Here is a 19148-nt window from a genome sequence, read left to right as displayed (position 1 = left end):
ACGCATAAAACGAATTGGATTGGTTTACTGAAATTCACAACTCTGAAAGAGGCGTCGTATTGTTATTTCACAGTGCGCAGACGCGCCCGGAGCTGCTGGGCGTTTCTGCAGCTGTCGGGGGGTAATCGGTGGACCGTATTAAACAACACAAATTCCAGATGTTTGAAGGATCAAACGGTGATATTTTCTGCGTATTGAACTGATTCATCATACAGAGAAGTGAGGCACAAGACACGGTAGGTCTGAACGACTATATTCTGAATCGGTGCGAGTTTAAGACTTTGTCAAACTTTTTAAGTCATATGTCTACAATTCGACATTTTGCATTTAAAGTTAAATATTATATTACAAACTATCTGTCTGTCAATTTAACCTCCTTACAACTTTTCGACTTGAAAACGTCAAGCGGTTGTTATTTCTTACTTGATTTCCTTGTTTATGAGTTTTTGTAAAATGGCCTAACACTTTGTTGTTACTTTTCGATTTTATTTCGTTTATCGTGCAATATACACGCCACATCATAATCTGAATAGTTTAAAGAAGAATTCGTGCAGGTCTTTGCTATTTAAAGCTTTGTAAATAACACACGTGGTCAGCTGTTGTGGCGTGGGGGGATGACTGCTGCTGTGGCCGAAATACAGGATGACAACAGATTATCGTTTACAGTAACGCCTAAATAAACACTGAACAACAATTTAACATATCATCCACACTGCAAGATATTAGTGTTGCGTTGACATAAATTCAACCGCAAGTATAACTAAAAGGTACTGAGGTACTTTGTTAGATTGATAAACCGGTGAATGGTTGCTTTTAGAGATGTCAAGACAATGAAATTATTACAGATGATTAATTGTCATACCAATAATTTCAAATAAAGATTTGTCTGTTTTGGTCGTGTCACTATCTAATGACATTGCAACTTGGAACTAAACTTTTGGGGGCTCATTAGGTCTTGGTCCACCTTTCATTTACAGTAATGTTTTGGAATGTAACATGAGACCAAAGTTGTAAATTGTTTTAGCATTATTAGCATTATCATAGAGCCACTATTGACATGTGAATGCAAAGCAGAAAAGATTATAACCAGTCTTTGCATGGACATCAACACCACTATTTACACTAGAAATTGTAATCAGGGCTTGTAGTATTTTAACCACAGGATAAACAGGCATTATTATACCCACACAAGTGTAAGAACTTTAACAGTTCATTCACATTCTGTGTGAGAGTACAGCCAAACCCAACTGTACATTGCTGTCTTACATGTAGGTTGAAATTATAAGATCACAAAGCAAAATTTAAAGGAACAGTTCACCCAAAAATAAAACGGTTTGTCATTTTTTGTTACATAAAGTTTTTTTAGTTTGAGACTGTCAGTTTCAGTGTAGACGTAAAGGTTGATATGCCCACCTGCAGATTATGCATTTATTTACATTATCTTTTGAAAAACTAATAGACCAGATGGTACAGTTTTGTCTGATAAAAATGCCTTCTAGAATGAGAATGTCATAACCCTAATACCACATGTTTCAAATCAGCACAGGAAATACAATTTTAAATCATTTTTAAATAACGTCTGTTATTATTTATTTTTATTTTTATCATTTGTTCATTTTTTTTATTTTGTAACATTATCAAAGTTAATAATTTTTTTGATAAACTGACCCTTTCATGTTCATTTACCAAGCTTCATCATTCCAAACCCACATGACCCACATTTTTATACCATACCATAGAGCACAAACAGCATGATGGTTTAGTAAATGTTGACAGTATAAGTGTAAGATTTGAGTATACTGTTCTTTTATTCGTTCTGTTACATGTTTAAACTGGTTAAAGCATGTCCCCAAACATTAGTCTTGTTTAGAATTATTTAGCAAGTGGTTTTAGTTTCACTGTCTGTAAGATCCTAAAACTCTTGTGGGACATGTCTTACTCAGAATATTTCATCAGGTTTTAACTGTCCATGTCTGTGCATGTCCTTACCCTCTCTCTAGTTGGTTGAAGTTTCATGATGTGTTTTTTCATACTTCTGTCATTTCTCATCAGCTCATTTCTTTCTAAGAAAATGTTCCATCTCCAGAGACAAATTCAATATTTATGTTTTGTGTGCATCTACTGGAACATTTTAAGATATGTCAGACCTTAATGCCCCCTATAAGCAGAAACAGATGATAACAACAAATTGTCTGGTGGCAGCCAATCGCTGCAGGGTGTCATAGCTTTGCATTGGCTGTACTGGAGTTTGCTGTAAATTCAGTGCTCATGCTGGATTCACACGGTACGCGGTGGAATTGCCGCGCAGAATCCGCCTTTAAGCCGATGTGGCTGCCGTTCACAAAAAGATAAAATATTTTTATCTTCAGCTGCGCATGCCGCAAAGAGCCGTGCCCGTGGAAGTTGCGGGATTTTGGATGCACGATGCCGCTTACCGCAAGTTTCCCTTTGAAAACGAACCGGACAGTGTGAATCCACCATTAGTCATATTAAAATGTTTTGATTGACGTTTATTATTTTATAAAAATGTAATTTGAATATTTTTCTCACGGAGTACGTAAATTAACCTGCAATTTTATGTTCTAACAGAGATGTCGAGATAGAGGCAAAAGTTGTAGATTGCAACTTTATTCTTGAAGAAAATATTGTCAAAATCCAAATGAATTTGATTTAGTTGAGAAATACTTATTAGTGAGATTTTCTTAGTGACAGTAACTTTTATCTAAAATTTTAGCAACATTTATTTACTCTGCTGGAGTGTATCATGGCAGATGTGTTGGAATTGCTTCGAGCATAGAAGTTTGCCAATCGTGCTCGCTGCTCAGCCAGTAATGAGACATTTGAAACCGTGAGAAGAAAGGAACATTTGATGTTTAAAAACCAGAGAGAAAAGACTGCTTATATAAGGACTGCGTATATAAGGAAGAAGTTTGGTTCGACATGAAAATAAAGCAGGCTAATAGTGACAAAAGCATTGCAGAATACTAGGAAGTGTGGTCCATTTTGTCAGCTTAAGGTCTGTTTAAGCCCAGTGCCTACTTCGCAAACACTGAATGCTCTATCTGCACACTTGGCAATCGCTCACATTCACATTCACAATGAGTGTTAATACACTCTTGACAGCCTGTCTCCAGCTTTCCATGGCTCTCACGCACCACACCCTTCCAGTGCTCTACTTTCTCAGTTGTTTTAATGAAGCTTCAAGCTTATGACAGTGCGTTTACATGTCGCTACAAAGCTGCAGTTAATATTAGACTGCAATAAACTAAAAACACAAGTAAGATGGACCCACACAGTTGGAAATAAACAAAATGCATGTGAAGTAAATCTGGGTCATGTAGCAATAAGGGGACTTTAGTTGAGGAATGTTTTGATCTCTAGTAAGTTTTTGATTAAGGTCTAGCTATTCCTAAACCCAAACACATATGAAAGACTAGTGTATGGTTTAGAAATAACATGAACGTGAGTAAACAGCGTTTACTTCCTTGAGTTTAGTCAGAACGAACAAGAGGAGGGGGAGGGGAAATGAACACTGGTTTTGCTTAACCACTAAGCTTATTTACTTGCTTGGGAGAGACAGGAAGGTTATACGTATGTATGAGAGGATAGCAAATTCTAAGACTTTGGTAAATCATTTTATATTAAAGATTTTTTCTGTGTGACTCTGCCTGCCTTCATACATGGTCTTTCTAATGTGCTCGTATTCAGAAATATCCAACCTGTTATGCTAGGTTTGGTTATCAGCTTTTGTGCAAAGACGCATCCCTTACGAAAATTAACCATGTTTTTTTTTGTGGTACAAGTGTAGTAACCACGTTTTTTTGGTGCATTGATTACTTAGGGCAAAACCATGGTTTTACTACAGTAACCATCGTTTACTATGGTTTTTACAAAAAAACATGGTTTTCAAAACCATGGTTATTTTGTGATAACCATTGTTTTACTACAGTAACCATGTTTTTTGGTTTTAACTCTAGTAAACCATGGTCAATTTTCGTAAGGGATGATAATATATGAATGCATGTGTCCACACCCCTTTGTAGCTAGTTATTTTATTGCATGAACTCATGACTGTGAGATATGTTCACGCTTATTGAGTCACTATTCAGAATGTTACTTGTAGCTGAACATGTAGTCTTTCATTATAGTATAAAGATTCCTTTTTTACTATGCTCACATGTCACCTAGCTTGCACTTATGTGGCTTTTACACCTGAAGTTTAGTTTGGAACGAGGCACAGGTCGCATTAAATATCGCTAATGTGAAAGCTGTCAAGCGAACTGCGCACCGAGGTACCAAACCTGAGACTACCTGAAGGAGGTAAGCCACATATGGACGTGGGTGTGCACTTGTTCAGGAAGTAAAGTAACCTGTTTTAGCCAATTATTATTTACTTCGATAAACCACATGTAAGAGATGATAGCGTTGTTTAGGGATGTAATGATTCACTCAGCTCACGATGCGATGCGATTCACGATTCTGATCTCACGATGCGATTTATTCACGATTTACTCACGGTTTATTTTTACAAACTTCCCTTGCATTATTTCTTAAATGCTTCACGTTTCTTTGTATAGTAAAATGATGTTTTATTTCATATAACAAAAACTAAACTGCAATTTCAAAACAAATTAATAATAGAAAAGGTCTCTTTAATATAAACAAACTAATACTGTCTGTCAGACATGTTCACAAGTCTCGGAGGTCCAAGTCCAAGTCAAGTCTCAAGTCATTGAGGTCGAGTCTATGTCAAGTCTCAAGTCTTTAAAGTGGAGTCCAAGTCAAGTCTTAAGTCTCTGAGGTGGTGTCCAAGTCACATCTCAAGTCTCTGTTCTATTTTTAGCAATATTTTTCTCAGTTATTGTAATTCACAGTGTATGAAGCGAAATCAGTTTTGAAATATTAATTAACTCTACAGAATGTCTTGGGTATTCAAACCAGTGCTTCGAACCAGTGCTGATACTGGTGTGATAGCCTGTGTTTTCTTCTTTTGACTAGGTCTTTGCTCCACATTTACCGGTGCAAAATAAAAATACATTTTATGCGCAAGAATGATGTACTAATATGAACCCTTTTGCTGTAATCTAGGCTAAATTAAGTAATGTAATGAATTGCATGATGTGTAATTAAATGTTCCAAACAAAGATTTAACTGTTTTTACATCATTTACTTGACCTTAGAATGAAATTAAACCATGTCATTACCTTTCTTTTAAAGAAAAGTTCAGTAACTACTGGATATGCATTGTTGCAACACAGAGAATATTAGACCATGAACACATGTACTAGTTCATTCAATCTCATTTGATTTAAATGACTCGTTCAGTAGGGTGTATTCATTAAGTACATTCAACCAATGAAACACTCTGACAGGGCTCACACTGAAGCGCTATTGGCTTATGGCATCATGCCTCTTTGAAGAAAAGAGCTGCACTCTTTGCTTGAGACTGAATGAGAAATATCTTTCAAAAAGACACATTACAGAAACTGTCTTACGTTTCATCAATCATTTTTCAATCAATTCATACTTGCTTTGATCTTTAGCATGTCATTCAATCTTTTAATATACAATACGACTTACTTCATCACTTCTTTTGGCTTAACTGTTACTTTATGTTGTATTTCACGTTATGCAGCAGCTGGCATTAGCGGATAAGTTAACATTGGCATATAAAATGTTCGTGCTTGCCTTTGTAATGAGTTTCAGGGTGACTCGCCTGCAGTCGCGCTTCAAGTTTGTGGTGCTTTACCGTCGATTGTGAAGGAAAATAAGACGCACTGTTAACCGCGTGGAGACGCAGAATACACATGTCAGTGCTTCCTCTTCACCCAGAGACTTCTCTCTACCGCTTATATGAGATAAGCAGCACATGCGCGCAAGCTGATGTCCGCCAAGAATATTTTTGTCTCGTTTTTATAAGTTAACGAAAATGTCCATATTTTTTATACTGTTTTCGGTATCACGCATTCATTTTTATTTTGTTATCGTCAGTGAAAACATGTCGCTAACGAATATTTTCGTTATAGTTTTCGTCAACGAAATTAATACTTATGTAAACTATTTAAAGTTAATCATCCATTATAATATCTGCTGCACTTAAATGGTCTGGACAGAAGCTACTAAAGTAAGACTTGGCTACATTTTGTCGTTTATATAACTATACGATGAACACGCGTCCTCCAGATGCGTCGCGTGTGTACATAATAATGCTGACTTTGTGTGTTTAGAGATGAATCGTTGTGACATTTGCTGCAGAACATAATGGATTGGGAATTAATAGACAAATGTGTTATATGATGCTGTCATGTGGGGAAGTAAAGGAAGAATGTGAATGAAATGTTCTACCAAAATGACTTGCGTTTTTTACGAGTCTCATGAGTCACGAGTCCAAGTCAAGTCTCGAGTCAGCTGTCCACAAGTCCAAGTCAAGTCGCAAGTCTCTGTTTATGCGACTTAAGTCGCGGACTCGAGTTTCCATCTCTGCTGTCTGTGCTTTTCTTGGATTTTTTTGCATTTAAGAAATATCAGCATGTCCACGTTTAGGTTTGCAGTGAAAATAGCGGCCCCTGCTGTTCAAAAAAATTATTGCGATTCAGTTCACACTTCAACCGATTTGAATCGTCACACATTATAATCGATTTTCAACCGGCTCACGATGAATCGTTACATCCCTAGCATTGATGATTTACCTTGGATTCAAGCGAGAGTGAGCCTGCATTATGTTCGTGTGGCTGCATTCAATGTACATACAGTAAGACCAAGTGCCGTTTACTCTGATGCACATAATAGCACCAAATTAATAAAAAAACACAAAATATTGACGTTTATGATGAACGCAAATGCACCAGGGTTCAATAGTATCAAGCGGAGTGTGAAACCAAACCAAATGCTGCGGGAGGCGCCGTGAACAATCGCACTCGGGTTCAGACCCCAGCAAACGTGCCCACTGAAAACGCCCTTAAAGGAACAGTACACCCCAAAATGAAAATTCTGTCTTCTTTTACTTACTGTGTTGAACACAAAATAATATATTTTGAAGAATGCTGGAAAGCAAACCAGGCACTTTTGATTACCATTGTCATTTTTCCTTCTATGGTTGTCAATGGTGGTCAAGCATTGTTTGGTTACAAGCATTTTTCCAAATATCTTTCTCTGTGTTCATCAGAAGAAAGACATTTATACAAATTTGGAATTAGAGGGTGAGTAAATGAAGACAGAATTTTTCTTCTTTTGTGAACTGTCCCTTTAAGAGATGTACACTAATTTGTAGAGGTGCACCGATTGACCGGCAAGGGATCGGAATCGGCCGGTTTTTCGTATGATCGGCCCGACCAGTGACCGGCCGGTCAGTCTCACGTCTCGCCGATTCCAAGCCGATCTTTTGTTTCCCGTGATGCGGGCAAGAACGTCACAGCCGTCAGTACACTCAAAGCCGCAAGTAAACATGTAAACGTGCACGCGCACAGCCTGTCTTTCACGGCTAGTTTATACTCGCATGTGTGTCCACCGGACCTCGAGTCTCTGCTGACTGACGCGCATCTCTCATGTCTGCTGACTGCACGCGCGTGCACACGCATCATGTACTGTACAGACAAAAAGGTGCACTGTAGTTCATCTCTCACTGCTCCGTCTACATGGGGTATGTATGCTAACAGTGATGCTATTAGCATCATGCTAAACTCTGACACATACTAAACTCATGTTGAAGTCGTTCACTCTGTGTAAAACAAACGTAAATTCCACTCAACCTTATTGCTTGTCTTACGTTAAAACTGTGGTCATTTCACCTAGGTAAAATGACATTCAACACGACTTCTACTTGTTTTTAAAAATCCAAAATATAAAAAAATGAATAAATCAACCAATATATGTGATATATATCTGATTGAGTTCTTTACTAACACAAAAAACTGCAAATACATATACGTCTTTAGAGTAGAATTCACTCATAAGATTTTTTTATTTTTTTATTGAAGTTGCAGCAAAAATTAACCCACTTCTTTTAATCCTACAGACACAAGATAAAGACAATTTATTTTACATTTCAGAAAAAATGAAATAAATCAATGTTAGTTTCATAAACGGAAACAGACGAGAATAAAGTTGAAGTATTTTATTGTTATCTTAGACTTTTGTGAGATGAGTACAAAAATGAAAAAGGTAAATTAAGTGACATGTTTAGTTATATTTTATTATTTGTACTTCTTTTCAGTCACAGAGTTCTTCAATTTAAGAGTTGTTTGTGAAAGAGAAGATTCTGTAATTTAATGCAGCTTGGAGAACTGCATTTAGGGACATTTGGGGAAATTGTAATGTTCAATCATTTATTCAATGAAAATAAAAAAAATGTGTATTGAAGAAAAGTTAATATGGTTTTATATACAGTATACTGTCAATTATAGTTTGTGGATAGAAAATCGGAATCGGCAAAAATCGGAATCGGCAGGTTTCACTTGTAATAAAATCGGAAATCGTAATCGGCAAAGAAAATTGCAATCGGTGCATCTCTACTAATTTGTGACCTAGGGACTGTGTGACAATCGATCTCTGGCTGTGTAAGGCATGGGCTATATGCACGCGTTACACGGGAAGAACCCTAGGCAGTTTCCGGTTGGGGAGACTTAAAGCAGAGAGAAATGGGAAACTGACAAAATGGTTAGATTTAGCAGATGCTGTACATTGTGGCACACTAAGTGGTGTTCTACTGTATTTGAATGTTATAACGTGTCGTGCACTTAAGTATAATTTCAAATACGGTAGAACAGCACTTCTATATACCACTGCGGTGTGCCGCAATGTTCAGCATCTGCTAAGTAACGCGTGCATATAGCCCATTATGTGCTTTGCTTGCATACTGCATAGTGCTTCAGTAGGGGCCAAAAGGGATTGTCTGTTCTAAATGACATCTTTGTCCTTCATTCAAACATATTATTAAAGATGTATTACAGTGTTTGTATGCATGTCGTGTTTGGAGTGTTAACTGAAATTGAGCTTTTAAAACATTAAACATGTTTAAACCATTTAAACAAATGTAAACATTGTCTTGTTGACCATCATATCATTTATACTAGCCAGAATTAGTGTAAGCTAAATAACGGCTAGAAAGGCAAAAATATTGATTTTTGTATTCAAGAAATGTGGCATTTATGACAGTCAACTAAATATATTTGCTCCTTTTGCATAAGCAAACTATCTTGAATTATAAATGGTATAAAAAGGGTTACTTTGAGATGACAAATTTCTAAGCAGGATGTTTAAAGAAACTTCCAGAGGTGGGTAGAGTAGCCAAAATCTTTACTCGAGTAACAATTTCTCTAGTTACTTGTACTTTTAATTAAGTAAAAGTAAAAGTCACTATTTTTAAAATTACTTGAGTAAAAGTAAAAAAGTATGCAATGAAAAAACTACTCAAGTAGCTAGTTACTTACTTTGTATCTGATTATATAGGCCTACTACATTAAATTAATATTATCGCCAATATTTTAATATTACATTTTAATCAATATTTTTAATTATCATAAGCAGATATCTTTGCAATATACTAGAGAAACTAAAGAATAGACAAACACAGAAGAGACGTCCTGATGTCAATGTAGTTTACACAACTTATTTAGAATAATAGACCACATCAAACTAAAGCATTAACTAAACTCAGAGCATTTCCTAAGATGATCTAGAACATCTGCAGTGCTCTCTTAAATGAAATACACATTTTTGAACAAAGCTCATGTTTTCTCGTGTTGTGTCACGTGTGTGTTGTGAAACGCTCTTACTTGTAAACAAACAGTAAACAGTGAACCACACGCCCATCAACAAGTTTTCTTCCTTCTGTTCTTCAAATGTATATTTCTGCAAGCCCACGTCTCTGTGTCTGACAGGTACGCGCATGTTGCTGTGTCTGACGAACAGGTTGCACGGGTGCGCGCATATGGCGGGCATTTATCATTGCTGGCAAACAATATGACACATTTGCAGTTTTGATTGTATAGATATAGATTAATATCCACTTCATCCAACGCTCTTTGTGTTCTGCGTGTTCTTAAATTTCGCGCTACGAGGAGTGAGTAATCCTGCTTCAGATGATTCAGATCGTGCTGCGAACTGAACAAATCATTTGAACTGATTCATTAGCCTATTCAAATGATTTTGCCCATTGTTCAATTAATGCTTTCAAAAGAATCGACTCAAAAGAATCGATCACTCGGGAATGCCCGTAAAAAGAGACGACAACATTGAAATAAACAACGCGTTTTAAAAAGCATATTTTAAAATGAAGGAACGAAGGAACGTCACGCAATGTAACTAAGTAAAAGTACAGATTTTCTATGAGAAATTTACTCAAGTAAAAGTACACACTTTTAATTTTACTTAAAAAGTACATACTGTATTTTCCAATAAAAATATAAATGTAACGAAGTAAATGTAGCTCTTTGCTACCCACCTCTGGAAACTTCTGCATCCGAAAAATACCAATTAGAAAAAAAACACGTCTAAAACTGATCGTAGTACTGCATTATTTAAAGGGGTGATATGACATGGTTAAAACGAATATTATGGTTTGTTTTAGATGTAATGCAATGTGTATACATGATTTAAGGTTCAAAAACGCTGTATTTTCCACATACCGTGTATGTTTGTATCTCCTCTTTGGTTCCAACATCAGGTTCCAAAGCAATTGTACTGACAAGTACGCCCACCTTACTTGCGTATACATTTGGGCGGTCTTAGTCAAACCATAACACGAACTGACGTAGATTTGTGGGGGTGTGGTTACACGAGGCGTTTAAGGCAGGTCTGGGTGAGCATTTGCTTTTAGATAGAATGCTTTTGTGTAATAAATGACTGGGCAACTTATAACACACCAAAGACACTAAAAAACACGTATTCACGCCTTATGACTACTTTAATTTTAATTTTCAAAAGTAAAACAAAGCATAGAAACATGTTTAACTGATAGTTAGGGGGGGCTAAGATGACAGACGGGAGCCTCCCTAAAAGGGTTTATAAAACGGTCAGTTCTGGTCCTTGATTCCGATTGTCTGAGCCAAAATAATGTTGTCACTACCTTAATCAATTTTTTTTTACCATTTTTGTACCATATTCATAATACGTGATGCTTTTGGCCACTACTGTACATTTTGGGAAATACTCCTTTGAGAGTTTGTCATCCACGTGTTTGTTTGCAAATGTGAAATTTGCATACTATGCGCACAATACGTAGTACGAGCTCTATTGAAGTTGTATTGTAGAGCATACACATTTCCAAAATATGTTTTATTTTAACAACCATTTCTTCTCTGTTTTAGGACCTTTGGATCGCACCATAACCTGCTCACCTATGATTAAATGACATCCAACATCATCTAAACCAGGTCTTTGGTGTCAGTCAGATCATAAAAAAACAACACAGGAAAAATGGAGGCCATGATTGCCACAGGAATGGCCGCCAAACTCCGGAGTCAGTGGGACAGAGATGAAGGTTTGGGTCAGAATCACAATGCCGTGAAGTTCCTGGGACAAGATTTTGAGTCACTAAGGGGTCAGTGCCTCCAGAACAGGACATTGTTTGAAGACTCATTGTTTCCGGCCACTGGAACTTCTCTGGGTTTTAAAGAGTTGGGCCCACATTCCTCTAAGACGCATGGTGTGCGATGGATGAGACCGACGGTTAGCTGATCATAAGACTCAAATGGGTCAATCTTTGGCCCAGTGGCTTGTTTTTTTTCAATCTCTGATTTGTCTAATATTTGTTTTATCTATCTCACTACTTTACTTAAGCAACCTTATGTTCGTCCATTTCCCTACTCGCCTCTCTGTATTTTCTGTCTCAGTGCTTTTTGCACCCTCTGAGCACATTTTTAATTGACTTTAAAAAAAGACATTCCCTGACTGTATCTGACATGTCAACTCTGTGATTGACATCCCAGAGGATTTCTTGCTTTCTAACCAGTACATTAATGTGTGGCTTTTTATAGCCACATCTCTCGTGCTTGTTGCTTTGGTTGGGTCGAGAGTTGAAATGGAGCTCAAATCATTTATAAGGGGAGAAACATGGCTACAGCTTGGGTGCTAGTTTAGTCTTCCCATCAGGGCAGATGTCAGTAATGGACAACTGGGAACTTTGTCCTGGGACCTGTTATGCCGGAGGAAGGGAACCAATGGTATATCTTGCTTATTGGGTCTGAGGACTGGGGCCCCAGCCATAAAAAGTTTATTTTAAAACTCTGCGAATTGTAGCAATGAATCTGTCTCTCTCCATTATAGGAGACCAAATATAAGAGTCTACACAGACAACAGTGTTTACATACTTATAGCTTACAAACAGAAATCAGACCAGAACAGAGCTGTGTGGGTTAAAAAAGGAAAAATGTTCTAGAGTCGTAAAATAATGCCAACGCAAAAGTATTTTCTAAAGGAAAGTAATCAAGATAGATGCAAGATGGAAAAGTATGTTTGCTTTATTTGTAACTGCGTATTTGTACGTTTGCAGGAGATTTGCATGCGTCCTCAGTTTATCATGGATGGAGCTACTCGTACTGACATCTGTCAGGGAGCTCTGGGTAAGTCTGTCTCCATCACCACAGCAACAATCAAGGACGAGAACACTTATATCACTTAACCCTTACATTACCACACTACAACTGTAAACCCAACCAGACATTTACACCAAACACTCCATCTGTAGAAGTATTGTTCATTGCTAGTTTATGTTAGTTTAAACATTTTCTAATACATTTTTTAAATTTAAAGTTGTATCTGTTAACGTAAGTTAATGCACAGTGAACATAACTGTCATTAATAAAGATTAATAAATGCTGATAAATTATAGACCATTTCGCAAGATGTAAACGGAAACACATCCGGTTTCATTTATTAAAAAATTTTAAACTTTACATATGTAATTAAATCTTAAAAAATATTTGTTGTTTGGTTTTATATTGTTCAAACATTTGTGCAGCGTTAAAAAAGAAGTTCTTCTGGACCAGAGTTGTTTAAGTTTTCCAAAGTGGTATATAGTGCTCCTTGTTAGTTCATGTTAGCTAATGCTCTTGCTAATGTTAGCAAATACAACCTTATTGTATTTCTAGTTTATTGCTGTGGCAACATTTCAAATTTTCATGCAAGTTAAATAATATTTACGAACATAGTTTATTTGATAAAAAAACTGTTAATTTGATTTTAAATAAAATGAATAGAAGCTATAATAGAATGTAACAAAGTTTACTTTACACATAGCACCTCATATATAATTAAACCTGTGACCCCTGCGGTCATTAAATAAAGAGCAGCTGTCTCACAGCAGTGCAACTAATGCATTAGGATGACATCATAAAGGTGCAGGGCTATTATTGGCCAAGGTTTTGTGGGCACTCAGTGATTGCTGTTTTTACTTGTGTGCTTTTAAAAGCATGGAAATCTGGAATGAAAATGCCCCTATCTAATGTCAGATATTCTTGATCTTAAAAGCAGGATATTTTTAGATTATTTACACATTCTGTTCTTTGTAACCAGCTGCTCATCTTCCAGAAAGGTATGTTTTTAAACAAATGGTCATAGTTGAGGAATGCCAGACATTGCCATATAATAAAAAATAAATACATCAAAAAACAGAGAGAAAGTTTGGTAAGGTGTTTACATACACGAAAGACTGACCATTTATAATGGATTTAGAGGCATCATACACACTTGTGTTAGGTTCATAAAAAAATCCACCCCCATTTGGAATAACCCAGATTTCACACTTAACAAGAAGCCACTTAACTTCCGCACATGGGCACGAAAGGGCATCACACAACTTCAACACATCTTTCATAATAATAACTTTGCCTCATTTTCTTACTTGGTCCAGAAACACGGCATCAGGAGTAATTGCTTTTTGGAATATCTACAAATCGAATCATCCATACAGTCAAAAATGAACACTCGAACAATTAATCTTCTAGAACCTTCACCCGTCTACCTCAGAATTAATTACTATATCCTCTTCAAAAAAGCTACTCGCCAAAATATACAATATAATAACAAAATCAAATAACACATTAGGCATACCATATGCTAGATGGTAATCTGAATTATCTATTACTCCTGATGCAGTTTTTCTGGATGGAAATATGCAAAAATATTTACTCAATGACAAAAATTGCCAACTTGCAACTCATCCAGTATAAAGTACTTCACAGATTTCACTTAACTGGACAGAAATGGATTAAAAAGGTATTCACCTCAGAAATGTGCACTTATTGCACACAAAATAGCCAAGACACATATGTTCACACACTTTGGGATAAAAAAATTCTGCGACGACGTGACTAGATCACTGTCTGCCTCATTGGGATGTCACATCCCAATGTCCCCCTCCCTCTGCATACTTGGCGACTTATCCACAATCAATTCTAACCATACAAACAGTCTGCAACTCCTAGTGGTGCTAACTGTCGCCAAGGAAACACTCCTCGTGAACTGGAAATCAAGGAATACTGTACACGTTGCATCTTGGAAAAATGTTCTAATAGAATACATCTCAATGGAAAACATGTCCACTTCCTCTCATATCAACACACTAGAGACTCACCCCACCTGGTCATCTTTTCTTACACTTCAATACTCACAAATCAGTTAATTCTTCTTTGCCTGAGAGCAGCCACAATGAAGCATTACAACACACACTCTTAATTGATTTGAGACCTCACTTGTCTCCGGTCCCCCCCGTTGGCCTCTGATGTTGAGTAGTTGGATGGATGCGGTGTTGGGCTTGAGGAGTCTCTCTCCTTACCGTCTCCCCACACTCCTCCCTGTGACTTCCTGCCTCATGCTGGCTTGTCCTCGCATACCTTGCTTTTTTAATGCACATATTCACCTTCAATTAAAAATACATGGATATACATATACAGTATATATACAGACGTGCTCAAATTTGTTGGTACCCTTACAGCTCATTGATGTAATGCTTCATTCCTCCTGAAGAGTGATGAAATTAAAAGCTATTGTATCATGTATACTTGCATGCCTTTGGTATGTCATAGAATAAAGCAAAGAAGCTGTGGAAAGAGATGAATTATTGCTTATTCTACAAAGATATTCTAAAATGTTCTGGACACTTTTGTTGGTACCCCTTAGAAAAGATCATACATAATTGGATTATATTGATATTTCAAACTAATTAGTTTCTTTAATTAGTATCACACATGTATCCAATCTTGTAATCAGTCATTCAGCCTATTTAAACGGAGAAAAGTAGTCACTGTGCTGGGGTGCGTTTCCCGAACAACGACATAACTCGCTGGTTGACCACCATAGTACGATGGATCATTGGGGAAATTAACGATGTAGTTACGACTGTTTCCCGAAACCGTAGTAACTCTGTCGGAGATCAATCGTTTGAACCAAGTTGGTTCAGCAATCTAGTTGATGACGCCACACAGGTGCTGGAGTAATGATGTCTACTACGTTCAAATCGAATTAATGTCAAATTCTTGCTGTAAATAACCTACATTGCATTTAACGGCGACTTTAGTTATCCTATTTTGTTATCTGTTGTTTTATTTCACGATATTTAATTCATTCATAAGTTTCCTCCTACGTCACTCCGCCCAGGGATTCCCCAGGGTCCTAGTGCAAATTCATTCGTGCGCATGCTCACTTTTATAAAAACAGCGCTTGTATTTTCTTAACCAACTAAAAGATGTCAAATTATTTTTTTTGTATTTCAAATTATGGATATAGAATGCACTGCATTTTGTTTGCTTAATTTGCTCAAAGGCATGATCCATGTAAGTCTACATGTGATAATAATAAGGAACTATGCTTCTAACCACAGCTCTAGACCTGTAGTTCCAACCACGCAACTTTGCGATGGTGTTTGCGATTGATCGTTGGAACGATGGTTTTGGGAAACACTTAAATCGTTGAACTATGTTGGAACGACGGAACTTGCGACCATAGTTGGCTAACGATGCTTTTCGGAAACGCACCCCTGTTTGGTATCATTGTGTGCACCACACTGAACATGGACCAGAGAAAGCAAAAGGATAGAGTTGTCTGAGGAGCTCAGAAAGAAAATAATAGACAAGCATGGTAAAGGTAAAGGCTACAAGACCATCTCCAAGCAGCTCGATGTTCCTGTGACAACAGTTACAAACATTATTAAGAAGTTTGAGGTCCATGGAATTGTAGCCAACCTCCCTGGGCGCGGCCGCAAGAGGAAAATCCACCCCAGATTGAACAGAAGGATAGTGCGAATGGTAGAAAAAGAACCAAGGATAACTGCCAAAGAGATACAAGCTGAACTCCAAGGTGAAGGTACGTCAGTTTCTGATCGCGCCATCTGTTGCTTTTTGAGCAAAAGTGTAACTCAGGAGGACTCCACTTTTGAAAGAAAAATATAAAAAAGCCAGACTGGAATTTGCTAAAATTCATATTGACAAGCCACAATCCTTCTGGGAGAATGTCCTTTGGACAGATGAGTCAAAACTGGAGCTATTTGGCAAGTCACATCAGCTCTATGTTCACAGACGAAAAATCCAAGTTTTCAAAGAAGTGAACACCATACCTACAGTGAAACATGGAGGAGGCTCGGTTATGTTTTGGGGCTGCTTTGCTGCATCTGGCACAGGGTGCCTTGAATCTGTGCAGGGCACAATGAAATCTCAAGACTATCAAGGCATTCTGGAGCGAAACGTACTGCCCATTGTCAGAAAGCTCTGTCTCAGTCGCAGGTCATGGGTCCTCCAACAGGATAATGACCCAAAACACACAGCTAAAATCACCCAAGAGTGGATAAGAACAAAACATTGGACTATTCTGAAGAGTCCTGATCTGAATCCTATGGAACATCTATGGAAAGAGCTGAAACTTGCAGTCTGGAGAAGGCACTTATCAAACCTGAGACAGCTGGAGCAGTTTGCTCAGGAAGAGTGGGCCAAACTACCTGTTAACGGGTGCAGAAGTCTCATTGAGAGCTACAGAAAACGTTTGCTTGCAGTGATTGCCTTTTTAAAGGTTGTGCAACAAAATATTAGGTTATTTTGTGCAACAATATATTAGGTTAGGGGTCCCATCATTTTTGTCCATGACATTTTCACTTGTTTTATTATTTACAATATTATGTTGAATAAAAAATCTAAAGCAAAGTCTGATTTCTATTAAATATGGAATAAACAATGGTGGATGTCAATTACTTTTGTCAGTTTCAACTTATTTCAGAGAAAATTGTACATTCTTCGTTTTTTGTGGAGGGGTACCAACAAATTTGAGCACGTCTGTACGGGAGAAAAAAATACATAGGGTTAGTGTGGCGTGTGTGATGGTCTATCCCTTGACCTGGGCTGGTCCTTCACCGCACATCCCACTTTTTTAATGCATCACTCTCTCTCTCTCTCTCTCTCTCTCTCTCTCTCTCTCTCTCACTCTCTCACTCACTCACTCACTCACTCACTCACTCACTCACTCACTCACTCACTCACTCACTCACTCACTCACTCACTCACTCACTCACTCACTCACTCACTCACGCAACTATTTTCCTTAAAATCTCCTCCACTGTGTATATTGACTACTTATTATTCTATTGTCTTTCATAGGTGACTGTTGGTTGCTGGCGGCCATCGGGTCTCTGACTCTGAACGATAACCTCCTGCACCGCGTGGTGCCTCATGGACAATGCTTTGACAGAGGCTACGCTGGAATTTTTCACTTTCAGGTGCTGAATCTATCAATTAAACTACAAAACATATTTCCAAGGAAAGATCCATTCACGCATAAATCGAAATTAGTTCAGAGTTCTGAGTTCAGATTTACCATCATGTATTATATGCAGGCTTTCAAAAGAAACTTGGCTGATTTCTTCAGTATAAAGTGTTGGTGAACTGCAGATGTTGTATTTTGGCTTAAGAAGTGTGAGCTAATCTTATGTGGGACTGATGTAGAAAAATGTGGTGTGTAAAAATGTGTGTGTCTGGATCATTGGTTCCAGCTGCGTGTAATTGTATTCTCGTTGCTCAGTTTGTAGAGAATTGTGTTGTGACAGCGAAGAGGTTTTGGATTTGATTCCCAAGGAACACACATACTAATTAAAAATGTATAAGTACAAATATGTGTGCAAATGTAGGAGGGGGCCAAGTACCCAACCTGAAGGAACTCCATTGAGTTGAACATTCCTACTTTACCAGAGCCGTCGTTAGAGGGGACATTCGGGAATTTGAGGAAAGTCCTCAATCCTGTCAGAGAGGGGCCCACTAAACCCAATGTTTGCTGCTGGGTGTATGGGGGCTGGGCCTACATTTACAATTTTGTCCCCTTTTTGGCCTCATGCATTCTAGCATAAGCCTTTCTCTTTCATACATTGGCTGTGCTTACATTCTGTTAACTCCCAGTGAACTTTGCTCTGTACAGAAACTGCTTAGCAACCATGTGTGTATGATAGCAGGCATGATGCAATGAACGTCCTTCCTATAAAAGTGTGGAAAGTCAAATTACTTGTCACTAAAACATGTCCGGTTACGACACAATGATTTTCAACAGGATAGGTTGTTTTGCTTCTGGTATAATGCTAGTAAATGCACATCATAGTAGAAACATGCATGTGGTTAAAATCTAAGCGTTTATGGTAAAAGTGTGTACACTACTCATGCATGCGTGTGCTTAAGTGTATTTGAAATGGGAATTAATTGTGCTGATGTGTGTGCTTCTGTCTCTGTGCCCAGACGAACTGATTTACTGCTCATTTCACTCTTTTTAAATAACCTCAATGAAGTGGCAAAGAGACTTAATGACAAAGCACAACAATAGCAATGTATAGTGCCAGCATAATAATACAAAAGCGCAATTAAAAGGTTGCTGTTAAATTAAACATCAAATACTTTGATTCTCCAGAAATACACACATTCACAACAGTGCATGTGAATAATGCATTAAACAATCCCTGATATCATTTATTCATGACATACTTCTGTGGAACACAGAATGGCATACAATGGCTTATCTTTTTCTCTCTCTTTGTAGTTTTGGCAGTTTGGTGAATGGGTTGACGTGGTGATTGATGACCGGTTGCCTGTGAAGGATGGGAAGCTGTTGTTTGTACACTCCGCAGAAGGCGGAGAGTTCTGGAGCGCACTGCTGGAGAAGGCCTATGCCAAGTAAGACAAACCATT

At 37.6% G+C, this 19148-nt stretch overlaps 1 protein-coding gene across 1 annotated transcript in view; it reads left to right on the top strand.

Moving 5' to 3' along the window:
- The first annotated feature begins 71 nt into the window (after window positions 1–71).
- capn1 (calpain 1) overlaps window positions 72–19148 on the top strand; it is a 30484-nt gene continuing 11407 nt past the window's right edge. The window contains exons 1-5 of the mRNA XM_057335666.1: window positions 72–236; window positions 11307–11667; window positions 12491–12560; window positions 17580–17698; window positions 19000–19133. Coding sequence (XP_057191649.1) covers window positions 11416–11667; window positions 12491–12560; window positions 17580–17698; window positions 19000–19133 — 575 coding nt within the window. The 5' untranslated portion in view covers window positions 72–236; window positions 11307–11415. The remainder of the gene's footprint in view (window positions 237–11306; window positions 11668–12490; window positions 12561–17579; window positions 17699–18999; window positions 19134–19148) is intronic.

This window comes from Triplophysa rosa, linkage group LG1, assembly GCF_024868665.1.
Source record: "Triplophysa rosa linkage group LG1, Trosa_1v2, whole genome shotgun sequence".
Taxonomy (NCBI): domain Eukaryota; kingdom Metazoa; phylum Chordata; class Actinopteri; order Cypriniformes; family Nemacheilidae; genus Triplophysa; species Triplophysa rosa.
Note: the sequence above shows the minus strand (reverse complement) of the source record. Positions and strands in the feature narration are given on the sequence as shown.